Source organism: Cannabis sativa, chromosome 3 (genome assembly GCF_029168945.1).
Source record: "Cannabis sativa cultivar Pink pepper isolate KNU-18-1 chromosome 3, ASM2916894v1, whole genome shotgun sequence".
In the NCBI taxonomy this organism is placed as follows: domain Eukaryota; kingdom Viridiplantae; phylum Streptophyta; class Magnoliopsida; order Rosales; family Cannabaceae; genus Cannabis; species Cannabis sativa.
Genome location: NC_083603.1, coordinates 7282238 through 7292930, shown reverse-complemented (window position 1 = coordinate 7292930; position 10693 = coordinate 7282238). Strand labels below are relative to the sequence as shown.

Below are 10693 nucleotides of genomic sequence, written 5' to 3'. Positions count from 1 at the left end.
AGGAGTCGTTATTCTCACCGTCAACGATACCATAAGCAACCGCAACAATTGGTTGTTCGCATCGTATGCCACGGCAACTAACATTATACCGCCGTACTTCGTCTTCAAGAAGGTGCCATCGATACTCAAAACAGACGACAAAAAGAAAAGCCCCTTCTACATGCACCGAGTGATATAAAATAGTACTTGAACCGCTCATCCTCTAAGTACAAGTCGTAATGGTACTGGATTCTTCGTTCCAGCATGTACAAGTACCCGTGAAGCTTCATGTATGAAAACTCGTGGCGTACCCCTAGCATACGTAAGTCCCATCTCCCTGCACCTCCACGCCTTCACATCACTCATCCTGATACCGTAGTTGTCTAACATGTCCTCTCGTATGTCTTTAGCCTTGTACTTAGTTCCGTCTTGGGTGTACTTCCCCTTAATAAGGTGGCCAACTACCCATGGTGCTGCTTGACGGTGATCTGAACGTCTCGCATTCAAGTTACATGTGTGTTCATTGTGAAATACTGACCTCAAAGTTGTCGAATGCATCTTCTTCCTCCCCCTCAATCTCCATTTACAATCCGGAGCCTTGCATGTAACGTACAACACATCGGGGATGACTTCTTCACCATCCACTCGAAATTGTTATTAAGGGCAAACCTACCCACAACTTGTCTCAGCTTCTTCCTTGTTTTCATAAAAATTACCAAGCTCTATCACCCCCTCGCTTCCTTACTTTGTAAACAAGTAGTTAGCTCATGATTTTCCATTATATCTTCCTTTGTCCACATGGGAGCTTTGAACTTGGTACAAACTTCGAAAGAGGAGAACGTTGAGAACGTTGCATGACGAGCATGTTCTTCGCCCGCCCGGTCGACTATTGCTAGTTCCAGGTGTAGTGCGATTTTCACTACGAGGTTGTCGTTCTCGCTGTGTACCTTGGTTACTCGGTACACACTCTAACCTCAACAATGGTCCCGCTACGGGTTCATCGACTGCTAAATCATGCTCATCGTCCATATTCAAATCTACAATAGGATCATTATTATAGAAGGGTGTATCGAACTCTTCAAACTGATGAAATCCTGTCGCTTCTTGTTCTTGCCCTACATTGGTCGGAACATCAAAATTGGTCGGAACCTCTAAATTGGCCGGAACCTCCTCATTCACACCAATCCCAACATCTGTTTCGGGAACGCAAGACCCTACCACACTCCGAGGGAGAGGATTAGTAGGCGGCGTAGGCTCCGAATTCCCAACTTTTCTCACCTTGGTCACGAATAATGGCATAAACTCTGTATTTGACATTGTTGCCCTCATCTCTAAAAACGTTCTCAGTTGGCGTTCTCTCTTAATAACCTCTGGCGCAACCATTTTTCCCTTCATGTACAAGGAACAAATCTCCAACTTTAAATCATACGCTACCGGATCAACTTCCAACTCTTCATATAAAATTTGTCGCAGTTCTTGTAGGGTTGTCTCGGTTGTAACTGTCAACGTCAAGCTGCTATTTGCTTTGTAGATCCAATTATAATTCTCACATAACCAAACACCATCGTACGATACAACAAGGAACACTTTGTCTCCTGCAATTGCAAACCAAAAAAACAAGGTGAGTAAAGGAAAAAACACCCAAAAAAAAATAAAAATCGACATCCCATCGATATCAATAGACATAATGTCGAGAAGCACAACATCAGAAATTAGGGCACTGATTGTCGACATTGTGTCGACATATTATCGACATACAATCGACAACAACAACAACCATGCTCGTCATCGACATAATATCGACATACCATCGACATTCAATCGACAATTAAAAACGGTTGCACATTTAATGTTAATAAATTTTACCTACGTTCCCAACAACCCTTCCCAACTGAAACGTTGCATGTCAGACACGTGTCCTATCGACAACATATCGACATGAAGTCGACATGTCGTCGACAAATGTGTTAGCAGTGACACTAAATTGGCATGTTGTCGATATGATGTCGACATAGTATCGACATTCTGTCGACAAATACGCCATTTCATGCGTTTTCCCTGTACAGTTACGCATTTAATGACCATTAAATTTTCATACATTCCCAACATTTTTACTGCTCTATAAAAGCAAAGGGAAATCTTATTCATAAGTGCTCTTGTATTCTACCTATCTCTTACTCTTAAAAATTTCTCTTATTCTCTTAAGTTTGAAATATGGCCCCAAGAAAGAACGGCAAATTCCCCATCCTAACTCCTGAAGAGCTGAAGCAGGAGCCTGATGTTGGCATAGTTACTCCTGCAATGCAGAAAGTTTTGGACGTCGCTCGAGCTTTCGAAAGAGAACGAAATGGTAACGAGTTCAGGTTCATGCAACTTGAAAGAGAATTTTGCAAAACTGGTGTATGGCCGGCTCCACCACCTGGGTTCCCCGAAGGATGCCGTCGTTGCAAACTGGGCATCTTCAACGGTAAACCGGTGAAGCCTGGAACATTATGCAAGTATTGCAAGGCTCACCCACAAGCCAAAGAATTAAAAAAAAAAATAATTTCTTATGTTATGGTTTGTGGTGAGTTTTATTTAATGTTTATTTTTTTTTTTATGAACTTTTATTTTCTGTTTTTTTTTTATGTTTTTTTTTTGTTATTTTTAATGAACTTTATTTTCTGTTAATGTTATGTTATGTTTATGTTTTATCCACGGTACTTTTCCATTGCATCGATATTTTGTCGACATGATGTCGACAAAATATCGACAACTTCTTAAAAAAAAACAAAAATGCTTGTTGTCGACATTCTGTCGACAAACATGTCGACAAAATGTCGACAAATAGTTAATCCCATGTTGGGTTGCATGATGTCGACAACATGTCGACATTATGTCGACATAACGTCGATAATGGTCGTCACTGACCTTTCCTTTGTAATCATCGATAAACCATCGACATATCATCGACATATCATCGATAACACTGGAAAACCCAGAAATCGACTGAAAACCAGATCTGCCAGATCTCAACAATTTCAGACCAAAAAACAGCAGTTCCAACAATAAACATACGTATAACAATTTTAAACTACATAAAGTCAAACAAAATGCTTAAAATACAACTTACCCATTATAATGGTGTAAGATTCTTGAGTGATGTTGTATTGTGCTTCGGTTTTCCACCAACACCCACCGAGAAAACAACCATTCAACAGCAAATAAAGAGAGTGAGACGGATAGAGGGAAATTTTTTCATAAATTTTTCAATTTTTTCCTAGAGAGAGAGAGTGGTGCACGAGAGAGAGGGAAGAGGGAAGAGAGAGAGAGAGAAATACCACTTTCAGATTTTAGTTTTTTTTTTTTTTAAAAAAGGGTAAAATGGGAAGTTCATGTAATTAATGGACTAAATTTGTACAAATTAAGGAAGGGTATAAATTTTGAAATGGCTTGTATTATTAGGGTCAAAAATTGAAATTTCCCTAATAAATTTGAAAGAACAAAAAAATAAACCCAAAATAAGCTATCAAAAACAAAAGAAAAAAGACAATCTATAATTGCAATGCATCCTGATCTGAAAAAAGGGAACTGTGTGACTCTCCAAGGACCCAAGTCCTCTTAACATGAAAATAGCCTCCCTAGAGGGAAACATAGTGGGTTTGATAGGGTCAAATAACAATAATTGCATAACAACAACCCATATCCTACTAAAAATAAATAATAAAAACTTCTAAGAAGAAATGGGCAACTTATTTTCATTCAATCAATAGAGTTATTAATCATATCATAATGCAATGGTTGTGGACTATCTTTTATGAGTTGATAATTTTTGTCACCCAATATGATTTAAAAAATTATGATGTTTCACAATATTATATTAAATGATATTGCATCCATTAATTGTTAGAACTCCATACAAAAATTAATTTTTACATGTAAAATGATAATTAAAAAAAAAATTCAGCTAAACCTCTTTTAACTATTATTCTTTTTACATTTAATTTTTCAAGCTCAAATTTTAATGGTAAAACTCTCAAAACTTTAACAAATTTAAGGTGTCATCTAATTTTCACAGTTAACTGTCAACATAAACTGCGTATGTGTACACTTTTGTATATGTGGCACATTGATACACCTAACATTGTTATTTAAAAATTATATAAATTAATTTATTTCAAAATTTATAATTTTTTTTATTTTTTAAATATTTTTTTTTTATTTTTATAATTTTGTTTAATTTTAAAATAATAATATTATGTTCCAATATAAATGTATCACGTGTACAAGAGTGTACACATAAGCAGTCTATGGTGGCAGTTAACAATGTAATACCTTAAATTTGCTAACAGTTCAGTAGTTTTGAAAGTTTTACTGCCAAAATTTGAGTTTGAAAGATAAGTATAAGTGAAACAATAATTGGGAGAGTTTAACTGCCAAAAATTTTAAAAAAAATTATACGCATTTTCAGTAGAAGTTCTATACACAAATCTAGTCCGCCTAAGCTTAAGGTCAATCCTATGAGGTCAATCCTATGCGGAATCAAGTAGTATGAATTCCAAATGGTACTTTTAGTCACCCAAAAACCTAAAGCTAAAAATGTGTTGTAAATTTCCTCATTTGTTGGTTTTCTTAAAACTAACCAACTCTTCCTCTCTACCTCTTACATTATAGGGTGTCCTTTGTTATTTGTCTTTTTGGTTTGGTTACAGCTAAACTACCACAACCCTTTACCCCCTTCTTTCTCTCTCTCTCTTGGCTTTTGAGTGAATCTAGTAACCTTGTTATAGTAGCATAGTATTATGTATTAAATAATGTCTCCAAATAATTATGCTTAGTTTAGCAACTAATGACAAGAACATCTTATTTTCTTTTTTCAAGCATTAATTCCCAATTCACATATTTTGTGATGCTTGTCCATGACTGGTTTCCACTACAGTTGTTTGTTTGTTGGCAATAATACCCAAATTAGCATATAAGACTTTTAGCTCAAAAAACAAATTATGCAACTAATCTTTTGTCTAAACTACTATATATGTAGAATTTGTAGGCACATAATGCAACTCGTCTACCTAATTAAAATTCCCAAATGTCCCTATTTAGTAATTTTGAACCTACCAATACCTATAACATTCTACCCACTTGAATTTTGGTTGTTAAATAAATTATCCTTAGATACACAACCTACTTACTCCATGACTTTAGGGAATGAAGTGAATTTTGAAGACATACAATTTCAAAGTAATTAAGCTATGTCTTTTACAACAAAAACCAATATAAACCCCATCAAAATCTCTATGCTTTTTTCCTCCATTTGTCTTTGTTTATGGGACATATTATAGATAGTGGGATATGTTACCAATAAGAAAAATAAATAAGCACAAGTGGCAAATAGAAAAATAAAAATGTTCTTATATTATTTTAGTTATTTCCTTGGTGTTGTGTGGAGGTGGAGATCAATTAATATTTTCCCAATTCATTTGAGTGGACAATTAGGAGAATAAAAAATAATAATAAGTGCACATTGCTATGCATGGTGATAGATGATATGGTAGAAAGTTGTTTTCCTTAAACCCTTTTTAACAAAAAAAGCATACTTAACTAAGAGGATTACACTAATAAAAAAATGTCAAAATCAAAGCTCTTTTTTTGTTCTAACCACCATAGATTACCCTAATTCTTACGTAAACTAAAACATGAGAAAACACAACAGTTTTAACTCCACTTTACAACAAGAAAAAGGTAGAAAAGACAAGAAAACATGTCAATTTCAATTCCATTCTTTACATGTAAATAAAACAAGTGACAATAAAAAAGGAATCATTTCCAATTACCTATGCACCGAAAGGTTTCCAATCACATTTTTCTTTTTTCTCAACTCAAAAACAAAATTTCAATTAAGATTTAGTTAGTGTCCTAAGAATGATTCTCTCACTAAGTCTTAACGTGAATATTAAGGCAAGAAATAGAAGAACAAAACAACACAGTACAATATCTTTTGATTTTCAAGTCTATGATTTATTCTTCGAAGAACAAGAACTCATACTCCAAGACACAATAAATTAAATCAAAAAGAATCAGATCCATGGAATATAATCAATCCAATAAGAATAATATTTCTGCAGTCACTAAGAGATGAAGTTTTTAATAATAATACTAATAATAAATAAAGGTATATTAAAATACCAAAAGTAATAAAATTGAATGTTACACAAGAAAGGGAATCACAATATCTCTCTATCTCCCTCCTTTGTAACCCCAAAGTAACCAGCACAGTTACATATTATATTTCTAAAAAATTACATAAGGAAAAGATATTTGGAGCAAAATCCTTTCTAATCCCCAAAAATGGACTATAAGAGAGGATAATGATATAATGATGACACCCTCCTAAATGATTTAACCAAAGGAGCCAATGAATATTAATAATAAAGGGGAAAGAAAATGATGGAACAAGCATATAACATTTTCAGTTTTGACATCATAGATGAAAAAAAATATGACAAATCATATAATTCCTAAAAGAGACCCTTCTTCTTTCTTTTTTTTTTTCACTTCTAGAGTATATAACCCAGATGTGTTCTTACCCTTTTTCTAGTTATGTGGTAAACAATAAATGGTGAAAACGAATTTCTTCTTGGGAGGAGTTTTAGTTTCTCTCCTCCATTTGGTTTCTTCTTCCTTGTTGTTACTTACTGTAGTTACCTTTTCTCCACACCCAATCCCGCCAACAAAAATCTGAAAAAAAGGCATTATGTTATGTACCAAAACCTTTCTGTTGTTGTTAACTACCTCTCAGGGCTCTTGCTGAAACTTTTTTCAGTTTTGCTGAGCCACGAGATGATCGAGCTGCATTTGTTCAAGCCATGCTCCCAGCACGGCATGATCGACTCCCTCCGTTTCGTTGGAGGACGTGTTATTGGCCGAAACACCTGAAATTGGAGCCTTTGACTTTTCTTTCATTTCGGTTGGAGATTCTTTCACTAGTGATTGAACCCATGATAGGTCCGGTTCTTCTCCATTGTTCCCTAGCTCAAATGAGGAGGACCTGCGATGCTTGCCTAGCTCATCGGTGCTAACTGCCCAATCCGGTTTTCCATTGGAGGATCCCCATTTTGACCAAGAATTTACAGGGGAACCAACAGTGGAAGCAGAATTGGAGCCCAGTTCTCGTGAGCTGAGACTGCGGAATTGCTGCTTGTCTCGCTGAGCTAACATGGAAACCCGAGAGCCCATTGGTGAAATAGGCTCCATATTTCGTGGAGACATCCTCCCAGATGAGGGGGCACCAAATGAAGACTGATGCATGAGAGGGTGATCATTTTTGGGGGAGAAATTTGTGTTGATTGGAGAAAGCATAGTCTGCTGCTGCTGAAATTGATTGATAACTGCTGATTTGTGAGTCGGTGAGAAAACAGCCGATGGCAAGCCTTGATCAGAGTACCTAGGTGACGAGCTCTCAGCCGAGAAGAGATCATCTAGATTCGAGGGTGTTAGTGTCTTCATCCGCCCGGAACGATTCAAAGAATTAGAACTAAAAGATGGTTGTGAGAGACAAGATAACTCATTAAGGAGTTGATGTTGCTGCTGCATATCGAAATCTGACAGTAAATCAAAGCTTTCTGTTGGAATGTCTCTTGCATTAAGGGAAGATCTCAAGCGACTGGACTGAAGATTGCTGCCTGGGAGATGCAATGCAGGTACATTTGGTTGGGGCCAGCCACCAGAGGCATGGGACATACCATTACCAGAAGGCGATATTGGTGGGGTGAATGGTGAAGGAGACATGACAGACATAGATGATGGAGAGCCAGGTAACATGTTCATTGCTGCAGCAAAATCCATGGCAGCAGCTCCAGAAGTGCCTGTGCGAGGAGAAGGAACAGCAGAACCAGTAGAGACGTACAATGGTCTGAGTTCTTCAGGAGTATGGGCAAAGAAGCAGACTCTCCTTGCACAGCTTGTTCCATCTTTGCAAAGGCGGGTTCGATACTGAGCTGGGTGTAACCAGCACTCAAACACGCCATGAGCATACTCACACATGTCCCCACGTCTGCAAGCTCCTTTTCGAAATTCAGGACAAGGAACACAACTGTAATGGAACTTCCTGGGATCCCTTCTCCGTGCATTTTCACCTGGATGGACAAAAGGACATTCAGTCCAATCATGAGAGTATGCACGAGAACACGGCCGGACCTTGAATGAGTACATTCGAAACTCGTCCGTTGAATAGATGCTGTTCTTGATATCTGGAAGAGACGGATCAACAGGATATTCTTTCTTCTCGGAAACAGGAAAATCAATAAACTTAGACCTCGATGGTGAAGAATTAAAATCTTGACCCAAAGGAGACCCGTTTTCTGAAGATGAAGAAAGAGTAGGAGATCTTGAATTCACAGTTCTAGTTGAAACTGTTAGAGTGTGTTCAATAGCAGAACCATTAGTCTTAAGGAGCTCTTCAAGTGCCAATTTGACATCTTGCAGCTTAGGATGAACAACTATAACATCAAGAGGAAAATGACCATTGCCATCAACCAAATTTGGATCAGCACCAGCTGCTAAAAGCAGTTTTACAACATCAACAGCATTTTTAGCCCCACCAGATGCAGCACAGTGAAGTGCAGTACTTCGATCAAGACCACAGTGAAAATTAACATCAGCAACAGACAACGAAAGAATCAATTGGACAACGTCAATGCTACCGTAAGTGGCTGCAACCATCAAAGGGGTTCTCTGTTCATTAACCATCACCTTTGAGCCTTTTTGACGACCATACCAGAGACCAGGCTCATCAACACTGGAAGGGTCGCGCTCAATTGATCTTTTGAATCCATCAATGTCATTGTTAGCAGCTAGCTCAAGCAAACTGGCAAAAGTATCTTCGGTTTGAATAGTCAAGTGATTCATGGCTATGTTGGTGACTCTACTTTCAATTATAGAAATAGGAGATGGGGTTGAAGATGATATAGGCTTCAGTTTTTCTGATCCACAGCACATGCTTTTATTGGCCGAAAAGCCAGCTGGAATTTGAAATCAAAAAAGAAGTATTAAATCACCATTTGGAAAGAGGCCAATATACATATGGAGTAAAAACAGCTTTTATTTCTGAATGATTGCTCAAAATAGAAACCTCCCTAGATCATAATTTAACAGAAACAAAGATTCAGAGCATCAATAAGAAACAAATAAAACAGTCGAATAAAGATGATACGCTATCAAATACTAGTTTAATATACATAGATATATTATCGTGAACTCTCGAAGACTCAAAAGAAGCAAAGTTTACCAAGTTTTCGATTAATTTATACTTAGAGCCTTCACTTTTATTCAACTTAACATGATTTTAAACAATTCAAATGATTTCCCTCTTTGTTCGCTATGTTTTTTCAAAAGAAGAAAATAATCTAAAAAATGGGTATGGAACGTTCAATGTTATACTGTTATACTATCACATGATCGTTCGGCGGCGCACAATTTCTAGGAAGATCGAAAATAAAAAAAAATAAAAAAAACAAAGTTCTGAATACAGCGATTCTAGGAAAAGTCTCAGCAACCTCGCCCCCCAATTCAATTTTTTTTTTTTTAAAAAAAAAAAAAGAACAGAAGAAGACTTGTTGAAAATTTGTCGACCATAACAATAGAAATGGAACAAACCAAACGCGATCTAAGAGGCACAAGACCAAAGTAGAAATAACAGAAGGCAAAAAAAGCTAACTCTGTACTTTAAATATCTTTTTTCAGCAAAAACAAAATATATAAAAACATACTTCAATAGTTGATGGAGAAGAAAACATAATGATCGAAATAACGATCATTCACCTAAAAAAAAAATCAGAAGTGAAGTGCTGATATTAAAAATGAAAACGGAAAAAAAAACAGAAGAATTTTTTTTCTTTTTCTTTTTTTTTTTTAAAGAAATGATAGCGTCAACAAAGTTTCAATCAAGAGTCAAACAACAAGTAAAGATTTAACAAATATATACTTATACCAATACCAAAGCAAGAGAAGAGTGTAAGGATCAGACATTAGTATAATCCAACTCCAAGCCTTATCGCATACCTATTTTAGGCAAAACCAATTGCGATACTAATATTTTTATCCATTTAATCAAAACCAAACAAACTTCTCACAGAGAAGAATCGTGTCGAAGATCAAAAGTAGACAGAAAGAAAGGAAGCGATCTAAGTGTTCGTATATATATGGCTATATATAAGTATTTGTATATATATATAGGGTTTGGTTCTGATCAAAACGAATCTTACCAAATCCTGCAGCTAAGAAAGCGAAGCAGTAGCAAGCGCCATTGAGGCACACTGTGATAGTGACGGACAGATCTAAGAGGTTTCAAGTGTTGAGCGGAGTGTTTGGATTCCGAGAAAATTTTCTTTGTTTGAATGAGTAAGAGAGAGAGAGAGACAGTCGAAAAAGAAAGCTTTGGGTTTTTGTTCTTCTTCTCCTTCCATCCCCAATTCCTATGTTCTCTCTCTCTTTTCTAATTCAAAATAAATAAATAAATAAAATTAATTAATTTAATATTTTTGATAAAATAACAAAGTAAAAATAAAAACAGATAAACGCACTGAATAGAAGGGTTCTGAATATTCTTCTATTATTTACATAATAATACCATTTATATCATGACACGTCATACTGTTATTGGATAATCTTGTCATTTTGAAAAATGATTAAGGGTATTTGTGTAAATTCATTTTGTCGGCTACTCAACGTGATGAAA

At 36.1% G+C, this 10693-nt stretch overlaps 1 protein-coding gene across 2 annotated transcripts; it reads right to left on the bottom strand.

Annotated features, from left to right (window-relative positions):
- Positions 1-6099: 6099 nt before the first annotated feature.
- LOC115709283 (zinc finger CCCH domain-containing protein 30) lies at positions 6100-10487 on the bottom strand. Of its 2 annotated transcripts, none has more exons than XM_030637351.2 (2): positions 10221-10487; positions 6100-8978 (listed from the first exon to the last, which is right to left on the bottom strand). In XM_030637351.2, the coding sequence occupies exon 2, from the start codon at positions 8953-8955 to the stop codon at positions 6778-6780; it is 2178 nt and encodes a 725-aa protein (XP_030493211.2). In that variant the 5' UTR covers positions 8956-8978; positions 10221-10487; the 3' UTR covers positions 6100-6777. The 2 variants fall into 2 exon arrangements, with proteins under 2 accessions (XP_030493211.2, XP_030493212.2); XM_030637352.2 differs by lacking the exon at positions 10221-10487 and adding an exon at positions 10018-10201.
- Between the last annotated feature and the right edge of the window lie 206 nt (positions 10488-10693).

Bases quoted from the DNA above. Each gene is read 5' to 3' on its own strand.
- LOC115709283 (XM_030637351.2), bottom strand. From the start codon at position 8,955: ATGTGCTGTGGATCAGAAAAACTGAAGCCTATATCATCTTCAACCCCA.